Source organism: Sycon ciliatum, chromosome 6 (assembly GCF_964019385.1).
Source record: "Sycon ciliatum chromosome 6, ocSycCili1.1, whole genome shotgun sequence".
In the NCBI taxonomy this organism is placed as follows: Eukaryota; Metazoa; Porifera; class Calcarea; order Leucosolenida; family Sycettidae; genus Sycon; species Sycon ciliatum.
In genome coordinates this window covers 32387652-32410252 of record NC_088648.1, presented here as the reverse complement: position 1 = coordinate 32410252, position 22601 = coordinate 32387652, and the positions used below count along the sequence as shown (strand labels likewise).

At 47.8% G+C, this 22601-nt stretch overlaps 2 protein-coding genes across 4 annotated transcripts in view; one reads left to right on the top strand and one right to left on the bottom strand.

Annotated features, from left to right (window-relative positions):
* Positions 1–16073, top strand: part of LOC135819919 (uncharacterized) — a 34619-nt gene extending 18546 nt beyond the window's left edge. The window contains exon 2 of the mRNA XM_065333215.1: positions 14911–16073. The gene's annotated coding sequence lies outside the window, so the exon portion shown is untranslated. The remainder of the gene's footprint in view (positions 1–14910) is intronic.
* LOC135819918 (uncharacterized) lies at positions 472–1980 on the bottom strand. 3 transcript variants are annotated; one of them, XM_065333214.1, is made up of 2 exons: positions 1585–1980; positions 472–881 (listed from the first exon to the last, which is right to left on the bottom strand). In XM_065333214.1, exons 1-2 carry the CDS (start codon positions 1700–1702, stop codon positions 472–474), a joined length of 528 nt encoding a protein of 175 aa, XP_065189286.1. In that variant the 5' UTR covers positions 1703–1980. The 3 variants fall into 3 exon arrangements, 1 of the variants encoding a protein (XP_065189286.1); XR_010554008.1 differs by lacking the exon at positions 1585–1980 and adding an exon at positions 1029–1149 and having other exon boundaries at positions 608–881; XR_010554009.1 differs by lacking the exon at positions 472–881 and adding an exon at positions 1157–1319.
* Positions 16074–22601: the final 6528 nt, after the last annotated feature.

Here is a 22601-nt window from a genome sequence, read left to right as displayed (position 1 = left end):
AAGTAGCATATCAAACAGAATCCATGCAGTATTTGATGCCACTATCCTCATTCTTCTGCATTCAAAGTGTTTCACATCTATATGGCCCATGAACTGCAAACAATATTTGTCATTTCTTAACTGTTCATAGCTGTTCATAACTGTTCTGAACACATTGCCTTCAGGAAACGTAAGGCCGAGTCGCCTCACCGACTGAGCAAAGTTCTCTGCGACGAAAGTCACACTATCGGCGAATGCACTCAAGGTGAATACCCGTCAATATCCTGTATACTGCTTGTACCGCTTATCACAGTAGCATACACACAAGCACACATACACACACACACACACACACACACACACACACACACACACACACACACACACATGCATGCTCGTGCACACACAAGCGCAAAATTCACATATCACTGGTTCAGTTGTTCTTATCTGTATCGTATTTTGTCTTATACAGAGCTTCCGAGCCACGCCGAGTCACCTGACCAACTGAAGAAGGTTCTGTGCGACGAAAGTCACACTATCGGCGGTTTCACGGAGCGGTTGGTCATTTCTGGGCAACGCTTGATGCTCAGATGTTTGGAGAATGGCTCCAAAATTCTCCAAACAAGGCTGAAGGCTTGTCACGGCATCCTTGCCAAATAAAGGTATAAGCTGCAGCAAGTTGTCGTTGCGACACCCTGCTCCTTCCAGCTCACGCCGCACGGCCACCAAGCACCAACCACCATGGTACTTTTCAGCAAGGTGAGACAAATCGTCAATCACCGGTTCGGGGATGGCTTCAGCAGCTTTGGATGGTGCTATTGACGCTTTCCTGATAGCAGCGGCAGCCGTGGCATGCAGGTAGCTTATCAGATTCGCTAGCACTGCAGATGTAACTTCCAAATCTGAAGAAGAGAAAAGAAAAAGACAACATATAAGGACTGGTGGTTGCAGAGACTGTACTAGTATTCAAAAGCCAGCGTTTGCATACCTAGTCTGCATACCTAGTCAGAAGCCAATTTTTTTCCAACATGCATGCAAAACGCACTGACCTTCACAATTGATTTTCACTTCGGGAATAGCTGTTGCGATGACGGACAGCATTTGTTGCCATGCTTGCGAAATATCAGCACCCTTGCATGCCTTCAGCTGGCACACTTCCTGGCGTAGCAGCTTTGCAGTACCTGATGCCTTGTGTAACCGTGTCGTAATAACATGCAGGAATGACTCCGTCGCCTCAGTAACACTCGCCTGTCTCATTGTCAGCAGTTTGCAAATTCCATGGATCACTGCACCTTCCATAGGCCTGTACACCATGATGGCACTACCACTCTTACATCGATCTGCACAATAGACAAAGTATGGTTTGAGGATGGAGGTTTACATCATCTACGGTGATGATACATACTAGGTACACACGTAAATTTTCAGGACTTCAATAAATATCCTGTCACAGTGAACAGACAATGCATCGTGGGCAGACTAGGATGAAAAGGATGGTGTCGACCACCTAATTTATCGGGTCAGTTCGGGCACTTAGGTATGCTACAGATTATACATTCGTGTCCACAAGGAAGAGACAAAAACATGCAAACGAAAGAATCTCACCTGTAGCCCACAGCTGAACATCCCCACAACTCAGGTCACCAAGTGAATACGTGGCGTCATCTACATCTTCCACGGTGGACTCATCACTTTGGCAGTCATCTCTGTCAAGCTCCATCATCCTTTACTTCGAAGGCCAAGGCACAAAGTATTATTACTTAGAAAAACAAAACGAACTGCTGACACTGGATTCGTTGTGTGCAGGATAATTTTATTGAGTTTTCAAATTTTTTGGACCAAACAGCGAACGAGTCCTTTTGCATGACCTGCGCCGCTTTGACCTCATGGGAAGTCCCTCGCCATGCAGCGCGTGAGGTCTCAGCACTCGTGCCCGAGCTGAGGCAATCATCCGACGCGGTTGTGCATCTCGTGTCGCCTCCCGGTATTTTACGACTCCCTGATTGTGTTCACATGGCAGAAAAAACGACACCGCTATGCTACGTAAGTTTCTACGTAAGGTGCTCGGTACTTCACTTAGGCTACGTAAGTTTCTACGTAAGGTGCTCGGTATTAGATCTACTAACGCGTGGTAGCCGCGTGCTGTGCACGTGCACGGCAGACATTGTGTTGCATGCAGTGCAGTCCGTTTTCGGATGTGCATTCGCGAGGAACTTCCTTCTTTGGAACTGCTTCTTGCATGAGCTGTTTCGGATATTTCGTGTCCTGGCTTATTTCGCTTCGGCTCTGCTGAGACCTCTTTTCACGGAATATTACTCAATGACAGGTGAGTTGACCAGCTCCCTTTGATTCATTTGCTTGTGCTGACTCTTTCATTTACGAAAAGTGTGCTGATTTTAGGTGGAATACAATAAAATTAATAATGGAAAAGCTGACAGGATCTCTTTTCTAAATTTAGCTTTTCTGCTGTCGAGGCCTCCTTTTACGGAATACTCAATGACAGGTGATCTCTGAGTTGACCAGCTTCCTTCGATTCATTTGCTTACGCTCACCCTTCCATTTACGGAAACGTGTGCTGATTTTATTCGGATTTAGATCCATTCGTTTCACCTTGCCCTTGCCAACAGTGTGCGAAGAACGCGAGTTCACCTTCTTGACCGTAAGGCTTATGTTGCTCCTGAGGCTTTAAATAGATGTGTTGTCGAAATACTCATGTTCATTGTACATTGGTGCGTTACAAGTAAGGCACTGGTCATGATTGCTTCCGGCATTCCGTGCTCCGATCATAGGGTAGAATCTGAATTTTGCAGTGGCATAGCATCGTTGGCAGTTCCCAATCTGGAGGGAAAGGTTCAAAGACGCATTGGCCGAGTACTAGTATGCAAAATAAATTCGCATATCAGGGAAAATCTCCATTATGGAGAGGTTCATGCATTCAGTGACTTATTTGCTTCATACGAAACAAGCCAATGGGTGCAGTCTCGTCTCGTGAAAATCTCGTACGATTGGATTTGTTTACTCGAGTCTGGGCTGTTTGATTTGTGAGTAGCGCCGAGATTGCACTGCCCCAAATAAAGTTGCGTGCCGGTAGAGCAAGAATTACGATCTGCAATCTGTTTGTAGTACCTGCAAGAATGTGCTATACATGTATCGTATTTTCTCTGTTGTTGTTTCAGTTGCCGTCATGTTGCTAAAGAAAGGTTCAGTGACTCATTTGTTTCATAAAAGACGAGTCAATGGTTTGGTCCGGCTTAGAATCTTTCGCTGTAGAAGAAATCTATTCGTGTCTATTGGCGAAATATTTGTTTTCACTCGTTATAAAATAGGGTTAACACAAACTCACAGAGCAAATGCCATCGGTCCCTTGATGTTCGTCCTAAAGAGGTTGGACTAGATATCATTCATACTCCCCCGAAGTCGTGTAACATTTTACTATTATGGAATGCCTTGTTTATCTCTCAGTACCTAAAACCATAATAATATATCCTTGCCCCTTATATCCTCAGGATCAGTGTAGTTGTTGGAACGAGGTGTCGGACTCAGCGATGTATTTGTTTACATTTTAATGCATGTTTATTGTTCCTACTTTGCTGTGTTGTTTTAGACAATCGTGGACACTGAACTGCTTCCAAAAGTTTTATCGACATCAACAGGATTACGATTTCACTACAATATGATGCCGGATGACCTTATCACGACAACCCATGACTACAATTATAAACACAGAATCAACAAAAACCTCTGCGGCACACACCTGGTTACAATTCTCAAGTAAATGTGATTTAGGGTGTGGACATCTCAATTTTCTGAAAGACAAGACAATTTTATGACAGTCATGAAATTCGGCAACATCCACAGAATGACTTGCGTATAAAAAAAGCATCACCGCCACGACCCATATGATTCCCCTGCAGAAGAACATGAATACATGTATGCAAGACTAGTTCCATTTTCTGCAAGAAAAGGCTTGCACATCAATGCGTGTAATACGGTATTGAATTTGATATGATACACATAGGGGCTCCCGTAAGAAGAACATAGGTCTGTGGGAAACACCCTAGTAAAATAAATAAAATAATAATAACAACATGCAGAGGCGCTACATGTAGGCCATCATTAGGGCATTCCATTGGTTACACAATTATATCCTTTAGCAAAAAAAAAGAAATTATAGCAATAAAAACTGCTTTATGGCAGTTTTCTAAAAAAAGTTATTGTGTTCTAGTCCATGGACCTCGTCTAAAAAGTAAGAAATTAAGGAAATGTGATAGCCGAAAATTAAAATTTCACACAAAACCTCACAATAATCACACACAGGATGCGAGACGACCTTTTCCCCTCGTGGTCCTCTTTCATATGCAAGCATGTTGGCGCAGTACATGTACTTGTACCGGTACAAGTACAAGTGTCGAAATAAACAAGTTTTTTTGACGGATGCCGGATGGGAGTTTGAGCTCTCACTCGGACCTGGTTTCTGGCGCCCCGTTCGCAACTCACCCTGATGCAGAGTGGCCAGTGTTGCCGGTGCAACGGCAACGGCACCTGCGTCAGGTGTGACTGCACCAAGGCGGCACGGAAATGCTGGAGCTGCCTTCCGTCAAAGAAGGATCGTTGTAAAAATTCCGCCATCCCTTCTCCTCCCCAGCCGGAGCAAGCTGTCAACGGCCATCGACAACCTACGGTGCAGGACAACGCTACGGGAACAGTTCTAACCGTAAAATGCGATGATGCCAGCGTGGATGCCAGTGCAGCCAAAGCTCTCACCGCCACCCTGCTGGCAGAATGTCGAGATCCCGTACCCGTAGATCTACCGTGCAGCGGTGAGGTGGCGGCTGACCATGAGGCCAATCAATCCACTCGATTTACTGGCGATCAGACCGCTAGCGCCGCCTCAGACTCCCAACAGTTTGCTTGGAGAGCACTGGATCAGCTGCAACCAACCACCGTGGTTACGGAGGGCGGAGCGGACGAGCCTCCTGCCGGCGCTCAGTCGGACTCCCAGCAGTATGCGTGGAGGACACTGGACCAGCATCAAGCACGCACAAGTGCGTCCCAGGAAAGCCCTGTGCCCACCCCAGAAGAGGTCGACCTCGTAGCCAATCTGGATCAGAGCCAGCTGCAACAGACCCCGACACACTCAGATCAGGAGCTGGAGGAAGGCCCACGGGATCTTCAGGATTTTCCTACTGCCCCCACTACAGGATTCCTTCTGGGCGAGCGTACCAACTAACTTACTTGGATTCTGTGCAGGCTGTGCAAGACGTGTACGAAGAAGTGGTACACTGTAGACCGAATGCAATGCAGGTACCCCGAGGAGCCACTGGCAAGCTCTTCGTATCCCAACTCGCCAATTACATTACGTGCTTTGGAACCAGTGGGCCATATGAAGGCATAGCTCTGAAAGTGGCCATGGTCTTCCAAATGCTGATGCTGCAGAAGCCGCCAGGTCCTGCAGAGAAATCCGCAGATATCCTGCAGCGCCGCCTAGCAGCATGGCACAGAGGGGACCTACACGACCTGCTGCACGAATGCCGGACGATTCAAGAGGAGCTCACAGCACCTAGCCGGCCCCACCGCGGGGGTAACAAGGAGAAGGATGATGCACGCCACTTTGCAAACCTGGTGACAAGTGGGAAGCTATCCAACGCCCTACGATCGCTAGCCCCCAACGGAAATGCTGGAGCCCTGGCGCTGGATGACAGCATCGGTGATAAGTCAGTGCAAGAGGTCCTGCAAGACAAACACCCTGACCCTGCGCCCCTAGCCACGGAGGCCCTGATACAAGGTGTTCCCCCTCCTCAGCCTCATCCGGTCAGGTTCTCTGGTCTCAATCGTGACTTGGTGAGAAAGGCGGTACTCAACACTCATGGCGCAGCCGGCCCGTCAGGTGTAGACGCTGAGGCATGGAGGTGGATGTGCACAATGTTCTCCGATGCGTCTGACTCGCTATGCGATGCGCTGGCAAGCTCTGCTCGACGTGTGGCGACCGAATTTGTCGACCCCCGATCGCTGGAAGCGTACCTGGCATCCCGACTCATCCCCCTCAACAAGAACCCGGGGGTTAGACCCATTGGGATTGGCGAGGTGATGCGGAGAGTGGTGGGCAAGGCCATCCTGTACGTAATTGGTCAGGATATTCAAGAGGCAGCTGGCACCCTTCAACTCTGTGCAGGCCAGGACTGCGGGATCGAGGCGGCGATACATGCCATGCAGCAGGCGTTCGACCAGGAGGATACCGAAGCGGTCTTAATGGCAGATGCCACGAATGCGTTTAACACGCTGAACAGGGAAGCATGCCTGCGCAACATGCGTCACCTATGCCCATCCCTGGCGACAGTCGTGATTAACAGCTACCGACAACCCGCAAAGCTGTTTGTTGGGGGCAGCGTCATCATGTCGGCAGAGGGCACCACCCAAGGCGATCCCATCGCGATGCCGATGTATGCGCTGGGCATTCTACCCCTCATTCGTGCTCTCTCGGCTGAGGGAACGATCCAGATGTGGTTTGCAGACGACTCCTCCGCGGGCGGCAGAGTCCAACGACTACGCGCTTGGTGGGATATTCTGCGACAGAAAGGACCGGCATATGGGTACGCAGCAAATGCTGAGAAATCAGTCCTGGTTGTCAAGGTCGGTCACCTGACGAAAGCTGAGGACGCCTTTGCAGGGACCGGTGTGCACATTACCACCGACGGCCACCGGTTTCTAGGTGCTGCACTCGGATCGACGGAGTTCGTCCAGAGCTATGTTTCCCAGAAGGCAAACGGGTGGAAAGACGAGATCGTGTCCTTGGCCAAGATTGCCGAAACCCAGCCACAGGCTGCCTATGCAGCATTCACGCAAGGCCTGAAGCATCGCTGGTCCTTCCTGTGCAGAGTCATGGAGTGTGCTGCTGAAAATCTTGGCCCTCTGGAAGACACCATCACCAATGCCCTTATTCCTGCCCTGTGCGGTAAGCCAGTAAACTCACGTGAGCGAAGGGTCCTTGCTTTCCCATGCCGTGAAGGAGGCCTCGGCTTAGTCGACCCCACCACCTTGGGCGACCAGTTCCGGGCATCGGCAGCGATAACCTCGGCGCTCGTCCGCAAGATTCTGGACCAGGACACCCAGATTGGCCATGTGCTGGACCTGGTACGGTCCACTAAGAGGGAGGTGGCAAGTCGTACCCGCACTTCAACGGCCCAAGCAGCCAAAGAGTTCATCCTGACGCAGAACACTGATATCCAGCTCTGTGTCGGTCTGGCGGCGGAGAAGGGTGCGTCGGCTTGGCTGACCTGTAGACCCCTGAAGGCCCATGGCTTTGCCCTCTCGAAGGGTGAGTTCCGGGATGGCCTTGCGCTCCGCTATGGCTGGCCGCCAGCCCACCTTCCATCGATCTGCCCGTGTGGTGCATCGTTCACCGTCGCCCACGCCTTGTCGTGCTCTCTGGGTGGGTTTCCCTCACTGAGGCACAACGAGGTACGAGATGTTACGGCTGGTCTCCTCAAACGGGTCGCCAACAACGTCACCACTGAACCACACCTGCAGCCGGTGACTGGGGAAGCATTCCGCTACCGCTCTGCCATAACGGACCCCCAGGCTAGGCTGGATATAGCAGCGAGTGGTGTCTGGGGTGGGCGTTTTGACCGCACTTTCTTCGATGTACGGGTTTTTAACCCTTTCGCGGCTTCAAATCGCTCCACCTCAGTACCCTCCTGCTACCAGCGCCACGAACGGGAGAAACGCCGCTGCTATGAGGAGCGTGTTCGAGAGATCGAACATGCAACTTTTTCACCTCTCGTTCTCTCCTCAACAGGCGGCATGGGCAAGTCGGCAACAGCCTGTTATAAGCGGATTGCCGGGCTCCTGTCCGACAAGACGAAGGAGCCGTACAACCGTGTAATGGCGTGGATTCGCTGCCGACTTGGCTTTGCTCTGGTTCGCTCCAGCATGGTTTGTTTGCGTGGTGCTCGGCGACGCCCCATGCGCGTCAGCGATGTGGCGGATGCATCTGCTACCTTGGCCGTTGCCGAGGCCCGCTGCCCTGTGTAACTGACTGCAAGTGGTTCCTAAATCAGTTCCTATTCCTCATTGTTGCTTCTTTTTTCCCCTCTAGTTTTCTTTTACGGTATTATGATTTCACGGAGAAGGCGGAGAGCCCGAACGTGTGCAGTTTTATGTTTATTATTTGCCATGGCGACCCCCACAAGTCCAAATAACTGGCAGGGCAGGGTTGGGCCTTTTTCTTTCTTCTCGGATTTATTTTCATGACATGCTCACTGATGCTTGAAAAAATAAAATAAAAAATAAAATAAAAAATAAAAAAATAAACAAGTGTTGAAAGCCGTACTATTAGATCTTCAAGTGTCGTGATTATTGTGAGGTTTTGTGTGAAATTTTAATTTTCGGCTATCACATTTCGTTAATTTCTTACTTTTTAGACGAGGTCCATGGACTAGAACACAATAACTTTTTTTAGAAAACTGCCATAAGGCTACACTGAAGAAGGTCTGTGGTTCGACTCACCCGACCGACCGTACATTTTTCAGCCCGACCGTAACTTTTTTTCGGCGGACTGTCGTGTGACTGACGTACGTGGACTGAACACGTCCACGTCTACGTGCTGTGCAGCGTGAGTCTGCGGACGCAGGCGGCTCCTTTTGGACTTGACTTGTAGTTGTACTGCAGTGCAGTGCAGTGAGTGGTACGACTGCTGCCTTGTGCTGGTAGTAGAGTCTACTGGATACGACCACCGGCAGACTGGCGAGACTTATTTTGAAGTGACCGTCCGGTTGAGAGTGATTGCCTCGTTCCAGATTATTATTATTATTATTATTAACTTTTATTTTACTAGGGTGTTTCCCACAGACCTATGGTCTTCTTACGGGAGCCCCTAGGAAGGTTATGCATGAGCGAATAAATGAGCGGTAATCGGTACAAGTACGAACAGTGGAAGGCAGCATATTCCACCGGTCAGCAGCGAGATAGCCAATCCGAGAAAAGCCAGCCGTACTCTGTGCTGGGGGTAATGCCAAAGAAAAAGACACCTGGGATCTCGTAGTGGCAGTGGTGTGAGAGCTACAGCAGCGGCTGGTAAAGATTTCTTGAAGCAAAGAGCTGCATGTTCCGCTATGGATGCACCGGAACAAAAGAATGAACAATTTCAAATTGACGCGCACCGAAATATGATAAAGGCTGTAAAGGCTAAGAATGTGTGAAGCACTGGTAAACTTATCAAAACCAAATACTATTCTGAGGGATCTATTGAACAAATTAAGGACGGCCTTCTGTTTTGGGATGAAGGACAGACGAGATTGCACTTTCCTCGTGTATTGGGAACGATATTTCACCTGTACCGGTAAGTTGGTGCTCCATGTGTGCAAGCACAGGAAGCGTCGATGGAAAAAGCCCATGTATTCGTGCACGCCGACACCAAACTAGCAATACAGGTCGTCCCCCGTTAATACGAGTCCGGTTAGTACATAAACCCTGTTAGTACATAAGAAATCTCAAGTCCCGGACGAAACGTGGTCACTTCCATACAAATTTTGTCGGTTAGTACATAATTCGTTAGTACATAAACCCCGTTAGTACATAACATTTCTCCGTACCCGCATGCCGCCTACCTCAATAGTACATAATTTGTAGGTCTTTTGACCTTCCAGTGGAGGCACATCGTGTTCTCAGAGTTTCTTTTTGTGGACGCAATTAGCTCAGAAATCAGAGCGCACATCACAAACCGACAAAGCTCTGTTTTTCCGAGTGACTGTACAGGCGCGGTTGGACATGTATCACGTAAACTGTAGAATCTTCGCTGCCTGTGACCGTTATAACATAATGTTTATGTTATATCGAGGCCGGGAATCAAGAATATCTCACTCCCCAGTCATGGTAGCAAGAAACACTCAGAAAAGTGGAAAAAAGTGAAAAATTCTGGTACACAAGCAAGTTATGTACACTTCCGTTTAGTACATAAACCCCGTTAATACATAACATTTCTCAAGTCCCAGAGATTATGTATTAACGAGGGACGACCTGTACATGTACCGGTACATTGTACAATTTGTACTTCGAAGTAGTTTCCGAACTTACTTTCAACTCGCATCGTTCTTCATTTGCTTGATGATTTGGACAGTCAGAGTCACCGCTTGAAGTTATTCTCTTCTCGTTCCAGAGCTACACAATGTTTCAAAGTATTAGCCAGTGATCCCTTTATACAACATATATGGCATAACACTGCGTAATAATGCCGATGTACTGGGTGTCTAAAGGCAGTACATGTATACAGTGTATTTACATGTACTAAAAAATGTATTTAAAAAAAATCCGCCCGCCCGTAAAAAAAATGTCCATGTTAAGGGCCTGGTCAGACTGCGGCAAATTTTGGTTGCCTGACGAAAACAGAACAGCGTCCAGAATTTGAATCGCGATCACACTACACATGTTGGGAGAGTGAAAATTCAAACCGTTTCGAGCGTCAAGTGGTAATCTCCACGAACAACGTCAAATTCCTTCACCTTGGGGATCACCAACACCTTCAGTGCAATCCTTGCAACCATCCTTATGAGTTTTGTTGTTCTCCGTGGCCAATTAGCTCCTCGATATCGAGATGAAAAAATCAGTGATTATCAGCGTCAATGGCGTATCAGCGTCAAATCCTGTTTGGAGCGGAAAAGCGTGGCCCGTTCTTGCTTTTTTTTGGAGCGTCAACTCTCGCTTTTGCCGCTCTGGCGGCAAGTTACTATGGAGATTCGGATTATAATCCTAGGATTATTTCGATTTTGCCGCAGTCTGACCAGGCCCTTAGGGCCTGGTCAGACTGCGGCAACTTTTGGTTGCCTGACGAAAAAAGAACAGCGTCCAGAATTTGAATCGCGATCACACTACACATGTGGGGAGAATGAAAATTCAAACTTCATTTCGAGCGTCAAGTGGTTATCTCCACGAACGACGTCAAATTCCTTCACCTTGGGATCGCCAACACCTTCAGTGCAATCCTTGCAACCATCCTTATGAGTTTTGTTGTTGTCCGTGGCCAATTAGCTCCTCGATATCGAGATGAAAAAATCAGTAATTATCAGCGTCAATGGCGTATCAGCGTCAAATCCTGTTTGGAGCGGAAAAGCGTGGCCCGTTCTTGCTTTTTTTTTGGAGCGTCAACTCTCGCTTTTGCCGCTCTGGCGGCAAGTTACTATGGAGATTCGGATTATAATCCTAGGATTATTTCGATTTTGCCGCAGTCTGACCAGGCCCTAAGGGCCTGGTCAGACTGCGGCAAAATCTGCGGCAAAATCGAAATAATCCTAGGATTATAATCCGAATCTCCATAGTAACTTGCCGCCAGAGCGGCAAAAGCGAGAGTTGACGCTCCAAAAAAAAAGCAAGAACGGACCACGCTTTTCCGCTCCAAACAGGATTTGACGCTGATACGCCATTGACGCTGATAATCACTGATTTTTTCATCTCGATATCGAGGAGCTAATTGGCCACGGACAACAACAAAACTCATAAGGATGGTTGCAAGGATTGCACTGAAGGTGTTGGCGATCCCAAGGTGAAGGAATTTGACGTCGTTCGTGGAGATTACCACTTGACGCTCGAAATGAAGTTTGAATTATTTTCATTCTCCCCACATGTGTAGTGTGATCGCGATTCAAATTCTGGACGCTGTTCTTTTTTCGTCACGCAACCAAAAGTTGCCGCAGTCTGACCAGGCCCTTAGTCGAACCACACACCTTCTTTAGTTTGGCCTAAAATGTAGGTTTGCAGCGTACGGCAAACCGTAGTTATCGCGGACAACCGAGCAGCAGGCAAAAGCCACGCGCGTGGCTAGGCGCGCAACAATGCCATGGGGGTGTCTGGCATGCAATGGCAGGCAACCGTACTAGTAGAAAGCCCAGGTTGCACCAGGAGCACTAGTACGCCCACAGGCGAGACTACCCCATATTTGCATGAAGGTTGTAGCGCAAGTAGTATTAACGCAAGGATTACGGCAGACAGGGCGCGGGCATGGCGCCCAGTCTCTATATTAGGAAGCAGGTCCTTTCGTGGCACGAAAGGGCTCCAGCCGCGGCGCGTACTAAGTCTCAGCCAACGCATAGTAGTATTAGCAAGAGTACATAACCCCCCGGGGTTATGTACTCTTGGTATTAGTACTAACCGGTTATAACCGAGCATGCAAGATAAAACTGCAACAAGGCGGTACGGGGTAAGGACTAGTACAGTGCCAGGCAGAGACAGGCGGTATGGCGGAGAAATGCATATCACGTATGGAAAAGGCGAAGTCCCCGGGGGCTATCGGACCCACGATAACAGACACCACCATGCTTATATGGAAAATAAGGCGCGAGAGCTCACTAGGTAAGGTGGGCCGCGGGCAGGAAGACAGAAAAGAGAGGCCCAGCACGGGCCGTATAAGCGCGTGGCATACGCAAATGGTGTAAGACGTACTCACGAAGGCCACCACGCGAGAATGCGGCAGCATGGCCTGTGTACGAGAGTACGATGCCGGGGCAACGCAGGGCGGACCAAGCTGTGGACTGTGGTGGTGTTACACAGCCTACAGGCACGAGGCACCTCAGCAGTTGGAGGTGGCGATCGCAGTGTCAGCATCAGTTCTGGCAGCTAGCAGCAGCAGATGGGCTTGATTTTTTTTTCAATACTATCAACGAGGAGCAGCAGGCAACCCTCATTTCACAATGGTGATTGCATAATCACATGGCAAAACAACAAAAATGCAACCCCATTCTACAGTGCTATGATGTGTGTGTCTCGGGGGGAGGGGCGATAAGCAGTTTTTATTGCTATAATGTACTCTTGCTACAACCTTCATGCAAATATGGGGTAGTCTCGCCTGTGGGCGTACTAGTGCTCCTGGTGCAACCTGGGCTTTCTACTAGTACGGTCGGTTGCCCGCCATTGCATGCCAGACACCCCCATTGTTGCGCGCCTAGTCACGCGCGTGGCTTTTGCCTGCTGCTCGGTTGTCCGCGATAACTACGGTTTGCCGTACGCTGCAAACCTACATTTTAATATCCCGATGACGAGGTCCATGGACTAGAACACAATAACTTTTTTTAGAAAACTGCCATAAAGCAGTTTTTATTGCTATAATGTACTCTTGCTACAACCTTCATGCAAATATGGGGTAGTCTCGCCTGTGGGCGTACTAGTGCTCCTGGTGCAACCTGGGCTTTCTACTAGTACGGTCGGTTGCCCGCCATTGCATGCCAGACACCCCCATTGTTGCGCGTCTAGCCACGCGCGTGGCTTTTGCCTGCTGCTCGGTTGTCCGCGATAACTACGGTTTGCCGTACGCTGCAAACCTACATTTTAATATCCCGATGACAAGTAGACTTCACTATTTTAAACTCTAGACGGTACTTTGCTTGTACAAGAGTGTTTGCAAGTCAAACAAGAGCGCCGAGAACGAAGTAGAGAGAGGTAGGAGAAAGAGAATCGGTTCGTCTTGCAGCGTCATGGCCTTCCATGTAACTACTGGCGGTGGAAAGAGCCTGATCGCTGGGGCCATCTTGCTCGTACTGTTCACCGCTGTAATAACGAGGTCATTCTTAGCAGCTCCGTGTGGTTTAGAGAATCAGAGGCGGCCACCGGCACCGGCTGCACTGCTTGGCGTAGTGAAGGTGGCTGCGCAAGAAAGAAACAGCTTCTGGGCCAGCACAGTCCGCGATACGTTTCCCAGCATCGCAATGCCAGCGACTCGGACTGAGTGGATAGAGGCGATGCGAGCCTCATTGTTTCTGCAGGGGTTGACACCCACCACGTCCTGTCTTCAAACACGATACGGCATACTGGGAGATGGCGGGAAAACCCTCTGCAACGTCCAGCAATTCCTGACCAACTCGGAGTGCCTTGTCTACAGTGTCGGCGTTCAGAACACGTGTGAGGTGGAGATGCAGCTGCACCGAGATTTCCCACAGTGCACGATTCTCATGTTTGATCCGACGTCCAAGAAGTTCTTCAAAACAGCCCATTGCTGTAAAGTCAACAACATGCAATGTATATCAAAGGCTCTGGGCGGAGGAGATGGAGTGGCAGAGAAAGACAAGGTCGGTATGGCGGGAGCCACGCTGACGGAGCTCATGAAACAGCATGGTCACGAGGGACGGACACTCAATCTACTCAAGATGGACATTGAAGGCAGTGAGTACAACGCATTGGAATACTACATGAATAGCGCACAGACTGCTTTTCCTCGTGTTCATCTGCTGCTGATGGAGATTCACAACTTAGCAGACTCGTCTATTCGTGAACGCCTGAAGAAACTAATCGTGTGGCTGGAAAGTTTAGGTCTCAGTGTGTATTACGTTGAGCGCAATCCTTATTTTCCAATGACTGGTGCTGAAATTGCACTTGTCAATCGATCGCTGTTAGTACGTGTGTAGCTGCAGACTGCCAGGCTATAATTATGCTATATCGGCGGAAGTGTTTCGAACTACCCAACGCGTTAACGTCTTTCTGCGTGGTTCCCTCGTGCAAGACCATCGCCATGCGCATAATCATGCGGTCAAGGATGCAAGACATTTCACCATGGAGTTGTAAAATGCCCGGTATTTTACGACGCAGGTTGACGCCTCGATACGTGATCAGAACTCCTCATTAATTTTGTATTCGTCATTATTTATCGAGTCGACCCAAGGGATAGCCCAGGCACCACTAACTATTCCGACACTGAGTTGGTATTCGATGAATAGGAAGACGATTCTATGTACTGTACTGTTGATCGCCCACTTAGAAGATTATCTTAGACACTTGGTAGAAGCACATTGGTATTGAGTAGAACTAGAAGTATATATTTCCTATTTGATTTTCATTGCATTGATTGTTTTGCACAGATCTACATCTACACACAAAAGATATAACGGAGGTTTACAGATTTGTCGCAACTCAGAGTTTCATCAGGTTTCATCAGGTTTCAGCAGGTTTCAGCAGGTTTCAGCAGACGGCTATAGTCTATAGTCGCAACTGAGGATTGCATTGAGCAAGAAACTCTGAGTGGCGACAACTCTGTAAACCTCCGGTGTTCCTTTTGTGTGTGATAGTGCTCCAGATTACTGAGTTGAGCCCTCTCCGCTGGCAGAACTAAGTTGTCCGCCATGTACATGTTGATGACTAGAATTGCCTTCCACACACTAAACGATCCATGAACAGCAAGATGCCTGGTGATACCCCAGCCCTTGACACTTGCAGTTTGACTTTGAAAAGAAACAGTACAGCTACAGGTCAGCGAATCCACCTCAGAGTTCTCTTGTCGCCTGTATCCGTGTCTAGCCGCTCTGGACACTGGCGCCTTGACTCTGATTGAGCACTTGTCTGAGCTCCACGACTTGGGCTGATTTTTCCATAATCTACTGCTTTTCCTCTCTTACAAAAATGAATTTTGGTGCTAGGACCTCGGTAGGGTGTGGACAGGGCACTGTAATCTCAACAATGGTGAATATTCAGTTTGCGCACAGCTAGCCGTCAATGGAAACTTATTTTATATTATTATTTTATGGGTAATAATCCCAGTCAGGTTTACCGCGCGCACGCACACACACACATAATTATATACACACGCACACGCACACACACATACATACACACACACCACACACACACATACATACACACACATACATACACACACACACACATACATACACATATTGATCCTTGATCCTTGACCTTGATACACGTTGCCTTGATAGGTTACACACGGTCCCCGTCAGGGGGAAAATGACCGTGCTTCCAGCAGGGCTTTTATGTTTATGTATCTACATGTATGTCATTCGGATCTTCCCAAGTTGTACAATGCACATTGTACTGTTGAGATACCGAATTCAAATAAATCAATACCATACCATACCAGGGCTCGAACCTGCGACATTCGCGTTATTCAGCACGACGCTCTAAGGCCGCGGTCACACCGAGCTCGATTCAGCCGTTCAGCCGAAACAAGCGCTTGTTTACGTCACTATTACCATGGAAATGGCTGAAAAATGTCCTACAAGCGACTTTCAGCCGTGGCTGACTCTCAGCCGTTTTTTTCCGGCTTGTTTCAGCCACAGCTTGTACAAGCGGCTGAAAGCCGAAATTCAAAAAATAATTTGAGTGCGCTTGGAGCTCCGGAGCACACCATGTAGCTAGTTGACATGATGAACTGATATATTGATGTTCTTTCTTGTGTCCGTGGAACCGTGCTATTCCTGTGCCTTTGGTTTTGACCGTGAGTCTGTCTACCCCAACTACACTGTATTCAGTTTGATTTGGATTTTGTCCAACGACCATGGATTTCTGCCGCTGTGCCTCTAGACTGCTGCGTAGATTGTTGGAGCTGTGGTTTGAGGCCAAGACAAGGCACCACACTCACGACCGAATTCATGAAGAAAGCCGGGTACGAAGAAGGGAGTGGTTTGCAACTGAGTTCAATAATGGCAACCGGCGGGGCAGAAAGCTCGACATCAGGAAACACCACCCGAACCATCGCGTCCATGCACACCGAACAAATAAAAAGAGCACGACTTCGCAATTCAGAATCCGGGCTTCCTTCGCTTCTTCATCAAAACTGAACACTAGAACAAGTACAGTTTTAGATCGCGAACGTTCTGCTCTCCAGTTTCTTGCAAACATTGGTGTGTTTCGAGATATTCAAAATTTGGCGGGTAAGAAAAACAAGCCATTCAAGCTTTGCACTCAAGGTCTGGTGTGACCGTGTCACCGGGATCACGCAAGCCAGCTGAGCGCCAGCGATAACAAGCCCAAAGTGGCTTGTTTCGGTGTGACCGGGGCCTAACCGACTGAGCTATGGAAGCTCACACATACACACATACACTACTACTACTACTATGTACAACTGCCACAAAATGGCCACGTCGCTCCCAGAAGCGGGAGACAACAGCGAGAAAAAAGAAACAAGGAGAATAATTGAGGTGAAAGGGGACCGTTCTACACATAGCTTACACACACACACATACACACTCACACCACTACTACTACAATGTACTACAATTGATAGCTGCCAGAATTGGCCACGCCGCTCACAGATGGGAAGTACTGTCAGAGAGGTTTAATTATGGGGGAGGAAGGCAATTCTCCAAGTGGCAATCCAGGTCTTTCCCCCTCCGTAACCTTCGGTTATGACAAACTTGGCAGTGAAACTTGAATTGCTGGCGTTCAGCCACAGTAGGGAGCTTTGGACAGGTTCTAAAGCAAGTCAACGAACACCGTCACCTTGGAATCATACTACAAAACAACCTCCAATGGAACTCACATGTCACGCACATAAGGCCACCCTTTCTTTTTTCGTTGTTTAAAGGGGAAGTTAAGGCAAAAATTAAAATTTCACCAGTTGTAGTCTTCGGGGTGCTGAGTCGAATGGTCTTGGTCCGAGAAAGCTGAGACGCTCCCTTCCTACTTGAATCCCAATCGAACTCGCGCACTTCCACCGAAACTGGGTGACTGCGCCCTACGAGATGGGGATTTGTATGCAAAATGTCACTAAAAGCGCCATTTCGTTCTTATAAAAGCACGGATGACCGCGATTGGCCCATATGTTGTAGTCCTTTGGACGCTGAGTCGACTGGTTTTGGTCCGAAAAGGCTGCGATGCAGCGTTCCTCCTTTATTCCCAATCGAACATGGTTGAAGAAACGGTCACGTGCTCCTGGGTGCCAAAATCACCTGGTCACCACGCCAGCAGGCGACAACTTTCACACCAAGGTTCAACTCGAGTGACAGGACTGCACCCAAAAAAGGTCAAAACAGGAGTGTAAGTTGTACCCTGCAGGCACGGTGACCAGGTGACTGGTGTACGCAGGAGCACGTGACCGCTTGTTCAACCATGTTCGATTGGGAATTAGGGGCGAACGCTGCATCGCAGCCTTTTCGGACCAAAACCAGTCGACTCAGCGTCCAAAAGACTACAACATATGGGCCAATCGCGGTCATCCGTGCTTTTATAAGAACGAAATGGCGCTTTTAGTGACATTTTGCATACAAATCCCCATCTCGTAGGGCGCAGTCACCCAGTTTCGGTGGAAGTGCGCGAGTTCGATTGGGATTCAAGTAGGAAGGGAGCGTCTCAGCTTCCTCGGACCACGACCATTCGACTCAGCACCCCGAAGACTACAACTGGTGAAATTTTAATTTTTGCCTTAACTTCCCCTTTAACGTCCGCGCCCGCGTACCTTTTTGCCTCCGACCGGAAAAAAAAACAAGAAAGTAGTAGTACCAATAATATGCGAAGTTGTAAATACATGATTGTGTAGTTTCACAGTGTGCCGATCATGACCTTAAACTTATAATCTTGCCTCCCGGGCATGCCTTTGTCTTGTGTTCTTTTTCTTTTTTTGTTGGCTTTTAAATATCGTCCGGTGTGTGCCCTAGTAAAAATCCAGATGTAATGAATTCATGACATGCTAACTCCATACTATGTACCTGTTTTGTTGGATTCATCAGGCATGTGCTCCAATGTACCATCAAAGAGTGTTGTTCTATGCCTGCAAGTGCCGTTAGACCCAGAAATATTGTATATATCACATGCTTTACTGGTCAAAATGTTTGATTGGGGTTTCCAGTTTTTGGAATGGGCTTTTGTTTTTTTTCCGCCCTCCCGCGTACCTTTTCGCGAAAAAAAGGACGTTAAACAATGAAATAACAAAGGGTGGCCTAATAAACAAATCCAAAAAACTCCTTCACCAACTTCGTAAAACACGAGGCCAACTTATGGCCGAAAATGTGCCCTTGCAAGGAAAGATTTTTTTGTTGTACGCTGTCCTTTTTTGGCAGTTCTGTATTTGAATGTGAGCAGACCGTGCGCAACTAATACTTGTCGTATCATGGAAACACTCCAAGTCCAAAAATCACGTTTTTTTAGCCACGTATTCGGGGCTGCACGGCGTGCGGTGGGCAAAGCCCGCCGCCGTGCAGCAGGACTTTTGCCAGCAGCCTCATTACGTTGCAGATATGTGGCTTGATTATTGTAGTTGACGTTGATTTAGTGAATTTGGCAAGTTTGAGTCGTGTCAAGAAGTCAGGTAGGATTCAGTACTAAGCACTAGTGGAACGTGAGTGGTAGTCTTTGCGGATATTTGAGGGTATCCTGGATTTGGTTTGCAGCGCTGTGGAAATGGTTTGCTGTGGAGGTCCCAGCACTGGATGTTGTATCAAAGGTACGACCTCGTAGCACGCCCTTACCCTAAAAAATTCAAAATTGACTCGCGTCTGTGGGAGTCCCATGAGAGAACGCCCACTCGTGCCGTTGTGACAGATTACACCCACCCCACGTTGACGGGCCCTATCCCACCACCCATGGGTGCTAGCCATTGGCGGACTATGCTCGGCCAATCGTCAAATTATGCTTTTGATTATGCCACAATTATGCCAACACTATAAATACCGTAAAGTCGCGGATAAAAGCTGGGCTTATAAGCATAATATTATAAGCCGGTTTCTGCATCAGGCTTTAATGCAAACCATGCTTATATGCACTACTGATATTTTTTGCCAGGCTTGTATTCACGTTTACTATGCACTGCACATAGTGCATGCACTCTTGACCTACACGATCCGCGCTTGCACAGAAGCCAGGCTTCTACGCGCGACAGGCTTATTATGCATTTGACCCGTTTGATTTTCAGGCTTCTATCCGCGATGTGCTTGTATGCAAACCCGGCTTTTATCCGCGACTTTACGATATGCTGAATTATGCTCGGTTCAACTATGTATTCACGCTGTACATAGAGGATTGAGAAACCACGCATACACACACGGCCATGCCCTAAGCATAATTTTTGTCTAGACCGAAAGATTATGCCGACCTTACATAATATTATTGGAATCCGTATATTAAGGCGGAGCATAATTTTTTGACGAAATCCCAAGATCATGCCAAATATTAAGCCGGCATAATCCGCCAAGGGCTAATGGCTTCTGGACTTGTTTTAGGTTTGGATCGCGCGCACGGACAGAATGGGCACGAAAATGTGAAAATATTATTGTAAATAACCTACGTGGAGATAATAACTTTAATATAGCTATGAATAGGATGAAGGCCGCAGACATCACGCAACTACGTTACTTGCCTGACATGCATTACTGTGTATTTTATAACAAAAATATTATTGAAAACCCAGAATCGATTTTCTCGTTCATATCATCAGTGGGAAAAAAACGGAACTAAGGATACAAGCAAAGAAACTGAAGTTAAGTACTGTAAATAGAAAGGTGTTAGAAATAACATCAAGATACAAGTGCAATAAGACCACTAGAGGAAACGCAAAAAAGGTAACAAGATTACATAACCAAAGGCGAGAAGGCACTGAACGAAGTGACTTCGTAAGAAGTCAGCTGTGTATCTACACTTGTTATCTCGTCCTGACTGTCTTGGTGTGTATGATGACTCTCATTTTTCTGTACTGTGTCGTGCGCGTTATGTCCAACAGTTGAAAGTCCTAGAGGCAGTTTGTATACGTATTCATAAGCCTGTTTTGTGTAAGCAGAAAGAGCACATTGTTGCACTGAAGTTGTATTCGTAGGTTGACACTTCGTTCAGTGCCTTCTCGCCTTTGGTTATGTAATCTTGTTACTTTTTTTTTTGCGTTTCCTCTAGTGGTCTTATTGCACTTGTATCTTGATGCAATTTCTAACACCTTTCTATTTACAGTACTTAACTTCAGTTTCTTTGATTGTATCCTTAGTTCCGTTTTTTCCTACCGATGATAGGAACGAGAAAATCGATTCTGGGTTTTCCATAATATTTCTGTTATAAAATACACAGTAATGCATGTCAGGCAAGTAACGTAGTTGCGTGATGTCTGCGGCCTTCATCCTATTCATAGCTATATTAAAGATATTATTGTAAATGCATTTTTTTGTCTCGTGGGTGGCTCGCACACCGTGTCACTATGCTGGAATTTTGAGTTTTTCCGGCGTGGAAAGCCTGTCAGTGAGGCGCAAGAACTTTTAAATCATGTCCAGAGGGCCAGCATAGTGGCAGGAGTGTGTGGTGAAATTTGTTTGCAGATGATACCACTGTCCTCGCTTCCTCCCCATCTCACGCTACCCTGTACCCCAAAGTTCAGACCTGTATCAACGACATTGTTCACTGGATGAGCACTTGGTACCTTAAAGGGGAAGTTAAGGCAAAAATTAAGATTTCACCAGTTGTAGTCTTCGGGGTGCTGAGTCGAATGGTCTTGGTCCGAGAAAGCTGAGACGCTCCCTTCCTACTTGAATCCCAATCGAACTCGCGCACCTCCACCGAAACTGGGTGACTGAGCCCTACTACTAGATGGGGATTTGTATGCAAAATGTCACTAAAAGCGCCATTTCGTTCTTATAAAAGCACGGATGACCGCGATTGGCCCATATGGTGTACTCTTTTGGACGCTGAGTCGACTGGTTTTGGTCCGAAAAGGCTGCGATGCAGCGTTCCTCCTTTATTCCCAATCGAACATGGTTGAAGAAGCGGTCACGTGCTCCTGGGTGCCCAGATCACCTGGTCACCACGCCAGCAGGCGACAACTTTCACACCAAGGTTCAACTCGAGTTCAACTCGAGTGACAGGACTGCACCCAAAAAAGGTCAAACAGGCTAGTAAGTTGTACCCTGCAGGCACGGTGACCAGGTGACTGGTGTACGCAGGAGCACGTGACCGCTTGTTCAACCATGTTCGATTGGGAATAAAGGAGGAACGCTGCATCGCAGCCTTTTCGGACCAAAACCAATCGACTCAGCGTCCAAAAGACTACAACATATGGGCCAATCGCGGTCATCCATGCTTTTATAAGAACGAAATGGCACTTTTAGTGACATTTTGCATACAAATCCCCATCTAGTAGGGCGCAGTCACCCGGTTTCGGTGGAAGTACGTGAGTTCGATTGGGATTCAAGTAGGAAGGGAGCGTCTCAGCTTTCTCGTACCACGACCATTCGACTCAGCACCCCGAAGACTACAACTGGTGAAATTTTAATTTTTGCCTTAACTTCCCCTTTAAGCCAAAGGTGACCAAAACCGAGCTCCTCCTTTTTCCCCTTCCCACAGATCCAGTGCCCATCTTCCACTTTCCCAATGATCCCGGTCACCCTATCTCTGTAGCGTCCCACCATAACCACCTTGGCATTGTCATAGATTCCGCCTTCTCCTGGTCTCACCATGCTGATCATGTGTCGTCCAAAGTATGCCGATCTGTCGGCATAATGTCAAGTCACTTGTCTCATTTGCCCCAAAATATTGCCGGATTAATTTTTATAAATCATACATTCTTCCCCTCTTCACGTACGGCTTCCCTGCCAGGTCCACCATTAACAAAACCCACATACAGTGTAGGTGAATTAGAAGTTCTCCATCGCGTATACTGCGCATCATATTTCGTACTGATGGTTATGTCTCAAATCTAGACTTGTATGCTGCTGCATCCACTACCGCTCTGCAACACTACCTTGATGCTTCCAAGTGCACCCTGGCACATTCAATTTTTCTTGACCAGCACCCTGCTCATTTACAGTCCCTTAATTGGTTCAATTCAGGTGGCACCACCCGAAGCTGCGTTCGTCTCCCCCTAGCTAGGTCTACCCTATTCGTAAATTCCCCTTTCTTTTCCTCCTACTCCACGTGGCTCCAACTGCCTCCCAGTGTTAGAC

Coding starts and splice junctions, on each gene's coding strand:
- LOC135819918 (XM_065333214.1), bottom strand. CDS start 1,702: ATGATGGAGCTTGACAGAGATGACTGCCAAAGTGATGAGTCCACCGTG. Junction 882..1,584: donor TGTTCAGCTGTGGGCTACAG/GTGAGATTCTTT, acceptor TCTCTTCTTCAG/ATTTGGAAGTTACATCTGCA.